The 18,075-nt window shown below is 40.8% G+C and overlaps 1 protein-coding gene across 2 annotated transcripts in view; it reads right to left on the bottom strand.

The window, feature by feature from the left end:
• nod2 (nucleotide-binding oligomerization domain containing 2) overlaps positions 1-18,075 on the bottom strand; it is a 50,909-nt gene that overhangs the window by 7,306 nt on the left and 25,528 nt on the right. For both annotated transcript variants that reach the window (XM_078210871.1, XM_078210872.1), the window contains exons 5-10: positions 10,925-11,008; positions 10,330-10,413; positions 7,858-7,941; positions 7,040-7,123; positions 6,841-6,924; positions 1,058-1,141 (exon numbers count right to left, since the gene is read on the bottom strand). In XM_078210871.1, the coding sequence (XP_078066997.1) occupies positions 1,058-1,141; positions 6,841-6,924; positions 7,040-7,123; positions 7,858-7,941; positions 10,330-10,413; positions 10,925-11,008 (504 nt within the window). The remainder of the gene's footprint in view (positions 1-1,057; positions 1,142-6,840; positions 6,925-7,039; positions 7,124-7,857; positions 7,942-10,329; positions 10,414-10,924; positions 11,009-18,075) is intronic.

The raw sequence follows: 18,075 nt of genomic DNA, 5'->3' as shown, positions 1-18,075 counted from the left end.
TTCCTTGCTAACTTGTAACCCTCAATCGAGCCATCTGAACCTTGTTTCCTCATCCCTACATAAGCTTCCCTCTTCCTTTTCACAAGACATTCCACCTCTTTCGTGAACCATGCTTCCCTCACTCGGCCATTTCCTCCCTGCCTGACAGGGACATACCTATCAAGGACATCCAGTATTTGTTTCTTGAAAAAGTTCCACTTTTCATCAGTTCCTTTCTCTGACAGTTTCTGTTCCCAACTTGTGCCCCCTAATTCTTGCCTAATCGCATCATAATTACCTCTCCCCCAATTGTAAACCTTGCCCTGCCGTACGGCCCTATCCCTCTCCATTGCAATAACAAAAGACACCGAATTGTGGTCACTATCTCCAAAGTGCTCTCCCACAACCAAATCTAACACTTGGCCCAGTTCATTTCCCAGTACCAAATCCAATGTGGCCTCACCTCTAGTCGGCCTACCCACATATTGTGTCAGGAAACCCTCCTGCACACACTGCACAAAAACTGCCCCATCCGAACTATTTGACCTACAAAGGTTCCAATCAATATTTGGAAAGTTAAAGTCCCCCATGACAACTACCCTGTGACCCCCACACATATCCATAATCTGCTTAGCAATTTCTTTCTCCACATCTCTATTACTATTTGGGGGCCTATAGTAAACTCCTAACAACGTGACCGCTCCTTTCCTATTTCTAACCTCAGCCCATATTACCTCAGTGTGCAGATCCCCCTCGAAGTGCCTTTCCGCAGCCGTTAATCTATCTTTGATTAACAATGCCACTCCTCCACCTCTTTTACCAGCTTCCCTACACCTGACCTTTCTTAATGCATCCAAAAATAATTTTGCAATAGTTTTCAAGCACGGTACATAATTTCAATTTCCTGACAAACTACAGGGCAATGGGAACTTGGGAAGCAGGGCTATGGGCAGAGACCAGGAGAATAGAATTCATTGGATAAGGGGCAACAATGACATTATTGCATGAAAGGTTCATAGATGAAGACCAAGGTGCAAAATTAGAATTGGAGCCACAGTTTTGGCACATCACTACATACTTGAGAACCTTCAAGCTTGAATTGCTCTGGAGTCCTTCTGCAAAGTGAAGCATATCCTCATCAACTAAACTATTCTCCTGAAGACTGAAACAAAAAAAAAAATGAAAGATACATTAGGACTTACATTTTCAGATAACAGTTTATTTTAAACATACTAGTCTGCATTCAAGACCATTTGATGGTTTGGACAAGATAATAACTTGCCAGCTTTGAAGATAAAATAGGCTATCTAGATTCAAGAATCAGCTGAACTACTGACTCATATCTATTTTTAAATATTCTATGAAATGCTCACTGGGATAAATAGATTCTGAGAATTGCTTGATCAGCATCTCACAGAACAGCTTTAAAGCATGTTTACTTGGCATCACGCTTGCTTTTCATTTCTCCAGAAACTCAATGACTTTTTGACTTATGATGATGCCCACTTTACTTTGCCTCTGCAACCCTGTACCATTCCCACTCCCAATTCTGATGTTGTTGGTCCTCTGCTGACTCTGTTCCCAATGCCACCTCTTGCCACCCTCGCCATTTTCAACCGTCTCACCTGATTCCCAAAGCTTGCTTATATCTTTCCCTCCACTCCTCCACCTTCAGATTTTCTGCATCCTAAGATTATATTGCCCCTGCTGAGACCTACCAGTATCTTCTAGTCATAGCTGTAGCCTGGTTCTCACTCACTTATGTCATTCCAAGTGCTCACACATTATATTATACATATAATCACACTCCTAAGATGCCCATTCTGTTATCCAGTCAGTTGAAGAATACATGTCAGCTCATACCATCTCTGACCCTTCATTTGGCATCCATCTGATACAACATACAATATTACTATCACTCCTTATCGCTTACTCAACCATATCAATATCTTGAAATAGGCTTCTTATCCACAAAGTTTGCATGCCATCTAAAATTTTAGAATCTGGCACATTTACACATTTCCTTTTCATTTTCAAATGCAATTTATTGTATTTAGTGCTAAATAGTTGTACATTCTTTAGTTACTCTTCTATATTTTTGCCTTGACTAATTTGGTGCTGTTCTAAGCAATTGAAAATAACAACTTTATAATAATATGAATGTAGTAAAAGTATTTCACAGGAGCATTAGCAAATATGGAACCACACAAGAAAGTATTGGGGCAGATGAAAAAAAGCTTGATCAATAGGATAGGTTTTAAGGAGTCTCGGAGAGGTGTATGGAGGGAAATCTACAGCTTAAAGGTCTGAAATGATTTCCAGAGCTTAAGGCAGCCAAAGGTTTCCCTGCCAATAGTACAGCAATCAAAAAGATGCTCAAGAGACCAACAGTGGAGGAGCTTAGACATCTTGGGAGTCAGGCTGCAGAAGATTATAAAGACATGGAGTGGAAAGTCCACGGTGGGATTTGATTTTTGATTTGATTTGATTTATTATTATCACATGTATTAACATACAGTGAAAAGTATTATTTATTGCGCGCTATACAGACAAAGCATACCGTTCATAGAGAAGGAAACGAGAGACTGTGGAATGTAGTGTTACAGTCATAACTAGGGTGCAGAGAAAGATCAACTTAATGCAAGGTAGGTCTATTCAAAAGTCTGGCGGCAGCAGGGAAGAAGCTGTTCTTGAGTCGGTTGGTACATGACCTCAGACTTTTGTATCTTTTCCCGACGGAAGAAGGTGGAAGAGAGAATGCCCGGGGTGCGTGGGGTTCTTAATTATGCTGGCTGCTTTGCCGAGGCAGCAGGAAGTGTAGACACAGTCAATGGATGGGAGGCTGGTTTTTTTGGAAACAAGGATGAGAATTCTGAAATTGAGGTTACGCTAATTGCAAACCACTGTAGATCAGCAAACATGGTGGAAATGGCTAACCAGGACTTGTGAGTTTTGGATTACCTCAAATATTCAGAGGATAGAATGTGAGAAGATAACCAGGAATGTGTTAGAATAGTCAAGTCCAGAGGTAACAAATATGGATGTGGATTTCAACAACAGAGGAACTGAGGGGGTCGGACACAACATTGTTAGAGGTGAAAATAGACACTTTTAGTGATGGTATGAATACGTGGTGGGAAGTTCATCTCAGCCTCAAATCTGACACCAAGGTCCCAAAATATCTGGTTCACTCTCAGAGTTCCCAGGGAGAGGGATGGAGTCAGTGACTAGGGAATGAAATGTGTGGTGGAGTTTAATAATAAATATCCACTTATTTTGATCGAGTCCACTTTTTCAGTATGGTCAAGGGCCCATTGCCGTCAAAATCACTATGAAACTTATTTAGGTATTGCTGGCACAGGCATGATGGGCCAAATGGCCTCCTTCTGAGCTGTATGATTCAGTGGGTTAAATTTTAATGTGGAACAGGGCATGGGTATGGGGGGAGGATAAAACTGGGAAATTGATCGTGTCGGGAAGTCTATATGAAAGCTTATACGAAAGGCTTTCTTCATAGACTTGTGTTGAGAGGTTAATTTACAAATGTTAGCTGTGGCATATTTCATGTTTTGGAGGTTTATACATCTAATCTGCATATTGGAGCTATGGTCTAGCAGGTGAACACAGGTGTTGTTATATTGTGTTTTTTAAGAAAGGTGACAGTGGAAAACCAAGGAAAGATTGGCTGCGTGGGTTTCCTCCAGGTGCTCCGGTTCCCTCCCACAGTCCAGAGATGTACAGATTAGGTGCATTGGCCATGCTTAAATTCTCCCTCAGTGTACCCAAACAGGCGCTGGGGTGTGGCAACTAGGGGATTTTCACAGTAACTTCATTACAGTGTGAATGTAAGCCTACTTGTGACTAATAAATAAACTTTACTTTAGTTAGCCTAACATCTGTTATCCAGAAATTGCTGGAGTTGATAATGAAGGATATTGGCCAGAATTTTACCGCCCCGCCCACCACGGGGAATCGGAGCGGGTGAGGGGCAGACAATGGGTAGGTCCGTTGACCTCGGGTGGGATTTTATGGTTTCAGGACGAGCAAGGCCATAAAATACCACCCAATGTGACTGAACAACTGAGGCTGCATTTTACAAGGGGTAAAATGCTTGCATCCCTGGAAGGAAAGTCAAACAACAGGGGACACACCGGGAAGAAGCCCTCCCGCAGCCATAACACACTGGGAACGGGCTAAACATGGTGAAACTAGGCAGTCTGGATAGTCAGCTGCTCTCGCAATCCCAACAGTGCTTGAGCTCAGTGGGTGGCGCTGGGACTCTAAGAAATAGCATGAAGGAAAGCAATGGCTGCCTCAGAGAGGTAAGTCTTGGGCTTTCAGGGCGGGGAGGGATGTAAGAGTCCAGGGATGGGGTCTGGGCTTTGGAGGGCAGGGAGTGTAGGAGGAAAGGTGGGATGGAACATCTTGGGTGGGGAGATGCCCCCGACTGGGCATGCCCCCATCCTCCCTTGTATGAGGTGGCCCCCTCCCCTTTTTTCCTGTCTTTTTCCATTTAGGCCAAAAAAAACCCAGACTCCCCACACCAAACATGCGTAGTGTATTATCCTGAGCAAGCTGAGAAGCGTAATTAATTATTTATTTAAATATACTAAGTGGGCTGCTGCTGATTTCAGCGCCTGGAATGGAGGGAAGAAGACATTTTCAAGTGAAAGTGATGGAATGTATTAAACAGATTATTGGACAGCATTTCTTGAAGGTGATAGTGAGGGAGAAGTATTGCATTACATAATGATGTGAGTGAGTGTCATTGGTGGGTGGTTGGATAGAATGTGAGGAAGTGCATAGATAGAGAGGGATGGGCATAACTTGAAGGAAAGTTGCTTTCAGGAGTGAGATGCTGGAGTAGGCTCGAGAAGCCAGATTCAAAGGTTCAGGTGATGCACACATCAGAATGTAGGAGAGAGTGCTACCTTTCCTGCCCTGCCTAGGTCAGAAGCTGCTTTTGGCATTGGATCCATGAGTGTGGCACAACCCACCTGCTATCATCAACTACCATTCTTTATTTCATCTGCAGACTTCTTCCTTCTGTCAGTAGGAAACAGTATTTCTCCCGTGGAGTCTTATAGCCTCAGCAGCATATCCAGGGAGGGGTCATTAAGTTTACTTATTAGTGTCACAAGTAGACTTACATTAACACTACAATGAAGTTACTGTGAAAATCCCTGAGTCGCCACACTCCGACACCTGTTCCGGTACACGGAGGGAGAATTTAGCATGGCCGCTGCACCTAACCAGCATGTCTTTCGGACTGTGGGAGCAAACCGGAGCACCCAGAGAAGACCCACACCGACACGGGGAGAACGTGCAGACCCAGCACAGACAGTGACCCAAGCCAGGAATTGAACCTGGGTCCCTGGCGCTGTGAGGCAGCGGTGCTAACCACTGTGCCACCATTAAAACAAGGCACAGCCTTTGAATGTTTGGACTCCAATCTGCCATCTCCTTCATTTGCGCTCTCAACTCCAAAATCCATTGAATTGCATACCTGAAATGTTCCTTCAAATACGAGAGTTAAAAATACCTCAAGTGAGCTATTACATTAATTGGGCAGGAAACCCCAAAAATGATGTGGTAATGCAGTGGCTTGGTTGAAAAGATGCATTGCTCTTAGCTCTGGGTTTCCCATTAACTATAGGGACCGCTCTCTCCATCCCCATTCTCACTCCCTACTCTAGCCCTTTGATTCTCTGAACTGCAGTGGAATTTCTCCATTACCATTTGCTCACCATGCCCCTCCATAAACAACCTTCATGACTGTAAGTAAATTGGAAATTACACCTGATGTTTTTATTCTAAATGGGGCTGGGTAACATTAATATGATTACGCAGCTCCTTAAGTCACAGTGCATTTTTTTCATTTATTCATTCATGGGATGTGAACATCACTGGCAAGGTCAACATTTCTTGTCCATTCTTAATTACCCTGGAGAAGGTGGTGATGATCCGCCTTTATGAATTGCTCTAGTTTGTGTGGTAAAGGTTCTCCCACAGTGCTTTTATGTAGGCAGTTCCAGGGTCATGACCCAACGATGCTGAAGAAACGGCGCTATATCTTCAAGTGCTAAAGTATATGTTTTGGGGATTATGTAGACTATTGCTCTCAGCATCTTAATTAGAGTTCTTTACAGAAGCTTTGAGTCTATTTTAGCAGCTAAGTATAGAATGTGTCAGATACACGGAGATTAATGAGCCATAAATCAATGGGAATGGGAAGTTTGCATATTCAGATCCTGAACACCTAGATATCAGTTACCAACTAGTCAACAACTTAGTTTGCCACCTAGTTGTCAAGACATCTCGGTATTAAGTGGCAGCTATTAAAACTGTAAACAACACTTGCCTTTTAAACAATTTGATATGCTCAGTTCTTAAACAAAAGCAATCCATTAACACTTGATTTCATAAGCATTTTAAACATTTATTGCAACTGCAATCTCTCAGCACAGTCCTACCATGGAACCTACATTCCCACACTGCAGAATTTAGTTGGGATTGCCATAGGCATTGGCCTTGACATGTTGCAGAATTCCACAGGCGCTGCTTATATTATTGTAGACTGCAGCACTGATTTCAGTGCCCCAAGAGATGGAAGCCCTCTTCCACACCATGTGTTCACCTTCTGACAAAATCCGTGCATTCGATCAGGTAATGATCAACTAACAAAGTAAAAAGTTTTTTTTAAAATGGCTTGCAGATTCATAAATATGAGTAACCAGAATAAAAAAATAATAAATTCAACTCACAGCCTGATTCATGATTTGACCGCAGCCCGAAACAAGCTGGCTCCAAATATTTCGGTATTTAGTCACTTTGCCATGCTAATGTCTTGAAAACACTTACCAAAGCTCCTCAAGGATGGTGTTCTTTTTCAGCATTGAAGCCAATGCTCTGGCACCATGACTGCCAACATCGTTACCTACAAGACTAACGGTCAGAAAAAGAGTCCTTTGAAATACATACCTAAAGGCAACAAGTTTTAGAAATGAAATTCGAAACAACACATTTTGTTAGAGACATTACTACACCGGCATAGCCTTACCTTAGCCATAACATGCTTGTGTTATTCTCCAGAGCTGTTGCTAAAGCACAAGCACCAGCATCTCCAACCTTGTTTCCCCAAAGTCTGGATGAATAACGAAGTAAACATTTTATGAATCCCGGTATTACAGAAATGTCGTAAACAGTGTAAAATGACTTCATGGTCACTGTGTAAGATAGTGCTGGGTTATACTATAACGAAATGGGGTCATTTTAATTTAGCGTGCCAGGTGGAGACTGGCTGGGCTGTCTGTTTTACAGCCTTTCAGATTTTACTTTCCATTGACTTCAAAAAGTTACCTCCAAAACCACACAAGTGATATATTTGAGTTTCTGAAACAAAAACGGAAAAATGCTGGAAAATCTCAGCAGGTCTGACAGCATCTGTGGAGAGTAGAGCCAACATTTTGAGTCTAGATGACCCTTCATCAGAGCTCATGGAAGGATGGGTTGACGAAGCTTTGATGAAGGGTCATCCATACTCGAAACGTTGGCTCTACTCTGTCTCCACAGATGCTGTCAGACCTGCTGAGATTTGCCAGCATTTTTCTGTTTTTGTTTCAGATTCCAGCATCCACAGTATTTTGCATTTATGTTCGAGTTTCTGTTATTTTAACACTTCATACATTCTTTACTTGTTACTATGTTTCTACAGTAGAATGACCGACAATCCACCAAGCCCAACAGACAAATCAGATTACAAAGAGATTGTAAGCATTTATTATTGGCCTTTTCCAATCCTAGATAAATGAGGTGTGTGTGATGTTAAGTATCAGCATGTGAACTACAGAACAAGGAAGATAATAGTTAATGACCTACCCCAAGTACTGGATGGAGTTGTTCTGTTTTAAACCTTCCGCCAGCACTTCTGCTCCATCACCTGTTAAGTGGTTGTTGCCTAGCCTGGGAACATTAAAGAATGAATACTAGGCATAAATAAGCTCCATTTAAGGACATTTCACCCTGATCAACTATTGTAAAGATGGAGTTGTCGATAGTCACTGTGCTTTGAGATTCCCCTAGATCCTTCCTAAATCAAAAAAACTACTGCTTTTGCTTTTACCATCTTGAGCTCTTAAGGAAGCCAAAATGCAGTTGATAACCGTAATAGTAACTCCAAACCCATCATTCCATGAGACAAAAATCAAGAGATTTGGTACTAAAATCATTGCTGCTGTTTTATTCAAACATAAACCAATATAGATTGAAAGTGTTCATAAACCTTATTCATGGCTTATTGAATCTCTAACAAGTCAAAGCTCTTCACAAAAGCTCAAACTGCATAATAATTTACAAAAAAACTTTCACTAAGTCCTACACATACAGCAGGAAGATCCCAAGTCCACCCAAAACACCTCTTGTGGATGTTGGGTTCGGAATCAGGACCAGGATCCAAACTGATTTTTAATCTCCTGAACACAGATTCTGACATCAGTTCTGGTAAACCTACCACCATCATGACCCAAATCCAACAATGCTGCAAGACACCAGCTTGTATTTATATCCTGCCTTTAACATAGTAAACCTACTTCATAGAAGAATTATGAGACAAAATTTGATACGGAAACAGAAACTAAAAGAGATGACCAAAAGTTTGGTCAAAGGGGTAGAATTAAAAGGAGTGTCTTAAAGAAGGAAAGAAAGAAGAGTTGGCAGAAGGGTTTAAAGAGTGAATTCCAGAGTTTAGGGCATGGGTAGCTCAAAGCATGGCCATCAATTGTGGAGAGATTAAAATCAGGGATGTGCAAGAAGCCAAAATTAAAAGAGGTCTGTGGGGCTAGACGAGATTACAGAGATAAGGGGCTATGTTTTACGCGCCCCACCAGGTATATTTGGCTGGAGGGGGCATCCCCATAATATGGGCAGCACCAAATCACCATGCAAACCTCTCTTTTGATACTAATATTTTATTTCTCCACCACCGCACCACCTTGCACACTGTTGCATGTCGATTAAAAATTGCCATGTCAATGTAAGCCCAATTTGTGCCTAATAAAAAAAACTTTAACTTTAAATTAGCAGCCCGTACGCAACATTGAAATAAGTAATCAAGGGTCAATTAGGCTCGTTATATTCATGTTTCAGAGAAAGGAGAGATGGACTGGATCTCTAAACAGGCAAAAGAATACACAACTGGCTTTACTAGACTTAGAATCAAATCAAAAAGGTGTGCCTATTTTCATAAAAGGATGAAGAGTTTTTGCGAGCTCGGGCCAGGTTTAGCTTTAGCATTCTGGGCGGCACCGTGGCACACTGGTTAGCACTGCTGCCTCAGAGTGCCGGGGACCTGGGTTTTATTCTCGGCTTGGGTCACTGTCTATGTGGAATTTGCACGTTCACCCCGTGTCTGCGTGGGTTTCCTCCGGGTGCTCTGGTTTCCTCCCACATTCCAAAGATGGGCGGGTCAGGTTGATTGGCCATACTAAATTGCCATTTAGTGTCAGGGGGACTAGCAGGGTAAATACGTGGAGCTACTGGGATAGGGGCTGGGTGGGATTGTGGTCAGTGCAGATTCGATGGGCCGAATGGCCTCCTTCTGCACTGTAGGAATTCTATGATTCTTCTATGATTCAGGATGCTTTTTAAAGGCATTCACTTACTCCACATAGGCTGAAGTGAGGTGCTGGATTTCAACAGATACTTTTTCATTTTCTCTTGTCCTTCTTTAAGCCTTAATGTTTTTAAATGTTTTTAATTGACATGCAACAGTGAGCAAGGTAGCGCGCGGTTGGTGGAGAAACAAAATGTTTGTATCAGAAGACAGTTGTATGGTGAGTAATTCCTTTGAACAATGCTTTACTATATATTAACTTACTTAGTTACAGCAGCAGAAACCAGCCTTCTATGTCATAGCAGAGATTCTGACATTTCAAAGCCCTCCCCTGAAATCACAAACCAAGCTCAATTTTACTTCAAAATCATATATCTTGTGATACGTTTGCCTGTATGAGGAAATCAATCCACTGGGAACTATTGCCTGTGTGTGTGAACCTTCAGGATCCTTCCCAAGGACCTTAAAAGGAAGATATGCCAGTTTATAGCTGGAAACAATTTTGTTGAGGCTTTATAGGGTATGTATAATGCACACATACCCTTAATGGGGGATAGAGATGGTGAGTGGTGGATTCAGCTGCTCCAGCCTAATGGAATTGAAAGTAGAACTTGGTGCATGGGCTACAAATTCAAATCCACTTTGGGGCGATTCATCTAATTTAAACCTAGATTGTAATTTCAGATCTTTAATCTCTAATCGCTTCCTTTATTGAACCCTCCTGGAAACATTGATCTTACCTTAATGCGAGAAAGTTGTCCTTATGTTTAAGAAGCTTTGCAAAATTCTGGGCGCACGCATCAGTTAAATTGTTATGGAACAATCTTCAAAAAAAACATAGGAATTTGAGCAGTTAATGCATTTGCCCTGAATCCACTTTACTATCCAGTCAGACTATTACACTTCACATATTTGATACAGACATGAAAATTCATGTTGCATCTGAATTGGAAACCATCTGAAATAAGGAGGAAACAGAGGTGCAACCACTAGGGGCGTGAGGTGCTGTTGGGGAGTTGGGACGGTGGATGATAATGGAAAAGGAAATGAGGCATGTCTTGCCTAACCCTTGATATAGATTATGCGCCATCTCTCCAAATTTCAGACTTGCCTGGTCCACATTTCCAGCTCTTTACAAATGGCTGTGCTAGAATTAAGGCCACAAGTATAAATAAACAAGTCTATATGCGCAACTCCATATCATCTTCTCTTTTATTTTCTTACATCTACATCCTTACAATATATTATATATTTTGTTATTTGTGTCAGTAATTTTTCAACAGTTGCAGATATCAGTACCATGTCAAGAGAAACAACCAGTAAAATTGTTCTTACGCAATCTTTTGTAAATTACAGCTGTCAAGGGCTCGGTCAACCAGTTTGGAGACTCCTTGGTCAGAAATGTTATTTCCCCGGAGGCTGCAAGATGTAAACATAAAATTGGTTACACACCATAATCAACATAAATAAAAACTGAAAGAATCAATACAACTCCATTTTAAGACATTTATTCCATTGCATTTTTTTGATTGGAAATGTTTAAAGTTTATTTATTAATCACAAGTACGCTTACATTAACACCCGTAATGAAGATACTGTGAAAATCCCCCACCTCCCACACTCCGGCGCCTGTTCGGGTACACGGAGGGAGAATTCAGCATGGCCAATGCACCTAACCAGTACGTCTTCCAGACTGTGGGGGGAAACCAGAGCACCCGGAGGAAACCCACACAGACACGTGCAGACTCCGCACAGACAGTGACCCATGTTGGGAATCGAAGCCAGATTCCTGGTGCCGTGAGGCAGCAGCGCTAACCACTGTGCCAGCCACTGTAACATCTAATTACAATAATGGTGTTCAAACCACTGGTAAAATACCATAAATCTAATATTGTTTTCTAAATTGGTCACTTCAAGCAGGGTTGTTGGAATAAGACTGACCAGAGGTCTGACTGCTAAATCTTTCAGGAAACTGCATCGTTGGGTGGCATCTCAAATTCTCTGTAGCCACGACTATCCATGCTCAAGAACATTATCCATCTGGAATGAATATCTCCAAAACATATGACTAAAAGAAATTTGTTATTTGATTCTGTTCAAATACGTAGATAGTTTGTGAGTAGTAGGGTGGGCCTACGCTAGTAAAAAGCTCTTTTCTCCAATTTAGACTTTCTTCGCTTGCATGTTGATAAAATTATCAATCGTTTTGTTTCTGATCAATCATCAAAACTCAAAAAGAAGCTCTCAATCTTAGTTTGGCATGCCAGCAAATTCTATTACAATGGTACGCTGTATGTGATCCTAATTCACTGACGCAGCTGTTAAAATAGTATTTTGCTCCACTTAGTGTATAATGTAAGTACTGCATTGTGTGTAGTTAGACGTTTCAAACTTAATATTAAGCCAGAAATCGAAAACATTCTGGCGGTCCCAGAATGGCCTATTTTTAAAAACAAAACACAAGAATGAAGCAAGGAAACTGTGTCCTGACATTAAATGTTCCATGCTAGTTTTGCTGGATAAGGCCTTAACTTGTTTTTAGTTTTTTTAAAGTTCATTTATTCTCTTGCATGGAAAATTGTGTGCAGTCTTTAACCTTAAGCAGATTTTATAAGTTTTTGACAATTGGTGAAACACAGTCACAAGTACACAATTTGCAAGAGAAGACCATTCAATGATTCAACATCAATTAACACAAATAATATTCATCAATAAAATTTTGCATAGTCCTTAAAGTAATTGCAAATATTAATCTGAAAAAAGACATGCAATAATTAAATTTCGGCTTATTCAAATCCAAGAATTACCACAAATTTACGTGGCTGCTTCCAGGACAATTAGGGAAGGGCAATTTATGCTGGCCTAGCCAGCAATGCCCACATGCAATAAAATGAATCAACAAAACAATCTGTGAATTTTTTTGCCCATTCTCTTAACCCATCTAAATCTCTCTCTTGATTCCTTATGTCCTCTTGATAACTTACATTCCTTTGTGTTATCAGCAAATTTAGCAATCATATATTCAGTCCCTTCACCCAAATCATTAACATTGATTGTAAATAGTTGAGGATGCAGAACTTTTCCTGTGTTAGTCCACTAGTAACGGCTTGTCAATCCCAAGATGACCCATTTATTCCTTTTAGCTTCCAGTTAGCTAACCATACCTGTATAAATATTAACATGTTGCCCCCTCTTATTTTGTGAAGAAAACTTTGATATGGCATCTTGTTGAATACCTTATGGAACCAAAGCATAACGCATTTACAGATTCTCCTTTATTTACATTGCGTGTTATTTCCTCAAATAATTCTAATAAACATGACTTCCATTTCATAAAAGCATGTTGACTCTATTTGATATTGTCCATAACCTCCTTCGTAAGAAGTCTCACTCACCTGATGAAGGAGCAGCGCTCCGAAAGTTCGTGATTCCAAATAAACCTGTTGGACTCTAACTTGATGTTGTGAGACTTCTTACTGTGCCCACCCCAGTCCAACACCAGCATCTCCACATCATAACCTCCTTAGTTAGCCACTGATGGTGTAAACTTCTCATGTGTTGTTTCTTTCATAGGATATATCTTTGCTTGAGAGTTATGGAATATCTCCTTAAACGTCTACCAGTATTTCTTCACTGCCCTACCTTTGAACCTAATTTCCTGGTTCACTTTAGACAACTCTGTTCTCATATCCTTCTAATTCCTTTATTTAAATTTAAGACACTAATGTTGGACTCACATTTCTCACCGTCAAACTGAATGTGAAATTTTATCATGTTATGATCACTGTTGCCTACAGGCTCCCTTACTATGATGTGATTAATTAATCCTGTCTCATTGTACATTGTAAGAAGTTTAACAACACCAGGTTAAAGTCCAACAGGTTTATTTGGTAGCAAAAGCCACCTTTGGTAGCAAAAGGCTTTTGCTACCAAATAAACCTGTTGGACTTTAACCTGGTGTTGTTAAACTTCTTACTGTGTTTACCCCAGTCCAACGCCGGCATCTCCACATTATTGTACATGACCAGGCCTAAAATAGCCCGCTTGTTGTTTTGGACTAGAACATATTGCTCAAAGAAATTTCCCCGTGAACCATCTATGAACGCATTCTACAGGCTACCTGTGCCAATATGATTCATCCTGTCTATATGAAGATTAACAGAACTTATGATTATTGCAATTCCCCTCTTACAAACCCCCATTGTTTCTTCCTCTATCCTACTCTACAGTGTAGCTACTGTCAGGGGGCCTACAAACTACAACCACAAGCTTTTGCTATTGCTTGTCTCTGTCCAAAATGATTCTGAACTAAGGTCATCTCTCACTACTGTACTACTGTCACCAATAATTAACAGAGCTACCCCATTACCTTTCCTAGCTTCCTGTCCTCCAAAATGTCACAAATCATTGAATGTATAGGTACCAGCCTTGGTCATCGTGCATCCACAATTCTGAAATGGTTATCAGCTCATATATATTTATTTCTTTTTGTGCTATCAATTCATCCCGTTTATTGCAAATACTGCACACATTCAGATACCGAGCCTTTAATTCTGACTTTTTACCATTCTTGAAAATGCTGGCCTTGTCCACTGGTGTACTCTGTGATGAAAATGCTATTATCTTTCAGGATATTGCGTTGGTGTGTGGAAATTCAATGTGTGTGACTTATTTAATTAAGCTGGGGACCAAGTGTCTATGGAACTGAGACCATCAAAAGGGGCTAGCTGTGAAAAGCAGGTGTTTGAAGTGAATAGAATCAACTTGGATATTCTACAAGTAAACACACCATGGGTAGAAATTTGTATTAGGAGACAAGTAAGGATTTGGATTTTTAGCTGGTGAATTTAAAAGGGGACCAAAACATTTTACAACTTCAGGAAAGGCATAATTAAACTTGAGAAAGGTTATCACGTTTTATTTAACCCAAGAGTGGGGACAATAGAGAACATGAAAAAATTTTATATTTTGAAGATGGTTAAGTTCAGAGAGATATTTTGTTTTAAAGATGAAGGAAAGAAAACATATTTGAGGAAAGGTTGGGAACTGTGTTGGGGGAGTGGCCATGTAAAATCCTGCAGTGTGCTGTGCTGGGACAACACTGTGAAAAGAAGCAAAGTGAAACAGTCTTCAGCCACCCGAGAGAAGTGTCTGTTTGTTACAGAAAACATGGTTTTGTTCAAAGCCTTGGATTGCCACAGTCAGGTGAGAGAGAATGAGAGAGAAGTCCTGTGAAATATTTCCCCTACAGCAAGTGGGGGTTGTGCCTTGTGCTAAGATTACTGGAATTTTATAGAATAAAGATCTATAAGGACTGTTGCCAAAAATGACTGTTTATTTGTGAGTTTAACCAAGTAAGAATCTGTTGGGGAAATGTTCTGTAAGACTAATTTTTAACTTTGTAAATGATATCTTGTGTGCTTAAGTTCTATTTTGTTAATAAATGTTTTAATTTATTTTTAAAATCTCCAAAGGTGTTATTGGAATTTGGGATTCATGACTTTAGCACACATATCTTCTCGTAATAAAATACAAATTGAAAATTATTGTGATAGCTTGCCGAGTTTAATCTTTGGGATTTGGTTAGCCTGCCACACGCTGGTTGTCTTTACACATGTCAGTATCTTGCCCTGTTGCATGTTCGCCTTTCTTAATTTTTACTATGTCTCCCTTAAGTGATCCCCCACCCTCATTCTTTAATCTGAAGCCCTCCCTACCACCCTCATTGTATAACTCGCCAGAACATTGGTCATAGGATAGTTCAGATGAAGATCCTTCCAACAGTACAGTTCCTACCTTCCCCAGTAGCGGTGACAGTCTCTCATGAATCAAAACCCATTTTTCCCACCCCAATCTTTCAGCCATACATTCAACTCCATAATCTTATTCACCCCATGCCAAAAATGCCAAATTTCAAATGGTCACAACAATTCATACCACGGGGAAAAAGGTGCTGATTTGTTGACAAGTCAACTCTGATTGGCCAAGACTTTGCCATAGAGAAAGCAATAGAGAACTATGGGCTGTTCAAGCTCCTGAATAATTCAAAAAAGGCACAAGACATGAAAATATTCCTTTTGCATGCAGAGAACGGGTCCCTGTGTATGAATGTTAGTCGCATGTAGCAAGCGTAAATGAGCCATGTTATAAACACGACTAAATATCTTAAATAGTTTATTTACGGTTATTATAGTTTACAATAGTTTATTTGAGGTTAGCACTGCTGCCTCACAGCTCCAAGGACCTGGGTTCAATTCCGGCCATGGGTGACTGCCTGTGTGGAGCTTGCACATTCTCCCCGTGTCTGCGTGGGTTTCCTCCGGGCGCTCCGGTTTCCTCCTACATTCCAAAGATCTGCAGGTTAGGTGGATTGGCCATGCTAAATTGCCCCTTAGTGTCCCAAGATGTGTAAATTAGGGGGATTAGCAGGGTATATACTTGTTGTTACAGAGAACAGGTCTGGCTGGGATTTCCCCTCAGTGTCAAGGGCATTTCATGGAGTTACAAGGATAGGGCCTGGGTGAGATTGTTATCGGTGCAGACTTGATGGCCCGAATGGCCTCTTTCTGCATTGTAGGTATTCTATGATTCTATGCCAAGCAAGCCATTTCTTGCTGCTATTATATACTGGCTACATGACTTGAATTTTCCACTAACAAGAGGGTTAATCTGTCAGTCCAAAAAGATCTGCTGCCTACCACAAAATTGCATAACCCTTGTGTGAATTTCAGTACCAATATGATGCAGGTATGAAAGCCACACGCCCCAGTGTTTGGCTGATTGATTCAAGCGGCACGTGTTGCGGGCTTTGATGTCAGCCTTTTAATTGATCACAACTTTACCCTTCAAGTAACCAAACCAAGTCACAGAGTTCTCTTAAACAGCTGTTTTTATCAGGCTTTCACTAGGTCCCTAGAAAGTCCCAGGTCACAGTTTGTAACTAGCCAGAGCCCAGAATTCAGGACCACACAAGCAGTTATAGTTTCAAATTCAATTACAGGTAATTAGCATGTACCAATCAAGGTATAGGAGTTATCTCTATCCACTCAGAGTTATTGATTAAGGTTACATCATTCAGATATTAAAACCAATCACAATAACCTCACGCTTGCTTAATTATAATATCCAATCAGTGTGAAGACTTAGTCATGTTAACTGACCTAATGCATCATTGTTACAAGTTATCACTGCCCCAGCTTGTGTCTGTATGTGGTTATCATTCCTTTTTTCCAGTTGCAGGGTCTGATTTAATGAATTCTCTCAGACTAATGGCATCGGTGCTTATCTGGGAAGACTTTTATAAAGATTTATTTTCTCCTAGCAGCTTATGTGATTTTTAAACTTGTATGATTATTAACCCTTTCTTCATGTTCCTTTGATAGTTCATAATAGGCAGAGTACAGACCATACTCAACCAGCCCACACTTCCAAAATTAAAAAGAAAATGTCCACTGGGCAGCACTTGTTGATCAATCCCGATTCTGCTAATAGATACACTAACAACCAATTTAAGATAAACAGCTGAGCTTGTAACATGTGTCATTTATGCTCATTAGACGTAACGTACAGTCATACAGTGCAACCCATTCTCTGCAAATGAAAAGAATATGAGCAAACCTTGTATCTCTTGTGAATTACCCAGGACGTGGGGCGGCACGGTGGCACAGTGGTTAGCACTGTTGCCTCACAGCTCCAGGGGCCTGGATTCGATTCGCGGCCTTGGGTCACTGTCTGTGTGGAGTTTGCATGTTCTCCCCATGTCTGTGTGGGTTTCCTCTGGGTGCTCCGGTTTCCTCCCATAGTTCAAAGGTGTGCTGGTTAGAGAGATTGGCAATGTAAATTGCCCCTTAGTGTCCCGGGATGCGTAGGTTAGTGGGATTAGCAGGGTGAATATGTGGGGTTACGGGATAGGGCCTGGGTGGGATTGTTGTCAGCGCAGACTCGATGGGCCGAATGGCCTCCTTCTGCACTGTGGGGATTCTATGAGGACTGTGGGGAGCCTATTGTTCCCCATTGCTTCCCCCCATGATAATGCTTCAGCCAATCAGCACCCTTTTCTCCTGTGGCAGAAATCTTTGAGATTGTTTGAAATTTGGCATTTTTGCATTTGTCCTGATGAGTGCAAAATGAAAAGCTTCAATAACATGTTTTCAGCAATATTCAAGTTCTGCACTTTAAGTGATATTTCTTATCAGGCTCAACAGGGCTAAAAAAAACAAAAGCTACCACTATAATCTCACTAAATTAAGAACTTATTATACTCAAGTCCATTTATTAAAAACTTTTCACCTTTGCAAGGCATTAGTCAAATTAATTTCGATTCATTTTCCCTTCCACCCATCTCTGTTATGCTCCCAAATCAACGTAGAAATGACTCATTTCCAATATTAGAGGAAAAATACATTCACGGTCCGACAGTATTCCTGTCTTCTATTTTAATAACAAACCTATGACTTTGGAACCAAAACCTTCCTTTAGATATCTTA

Source organism: Mustelus asterias, chromosome 4 (genome assembly GCF_964213995.1).
Source record: "Mustelus asterias chromosome 4, sMusAst1.hap1.1, whole genome shotgun sequence".
NCBI classification, from domain to species: Eukaryota; Metazoa; Chordata; class Chondrichthyes; order Carcharhiniformes; family Triakidae; genus Mustelus; species Mustelus asterias.
This window is presented reverse-complemented; position numbering and strand designations above follow the sequence as displayed.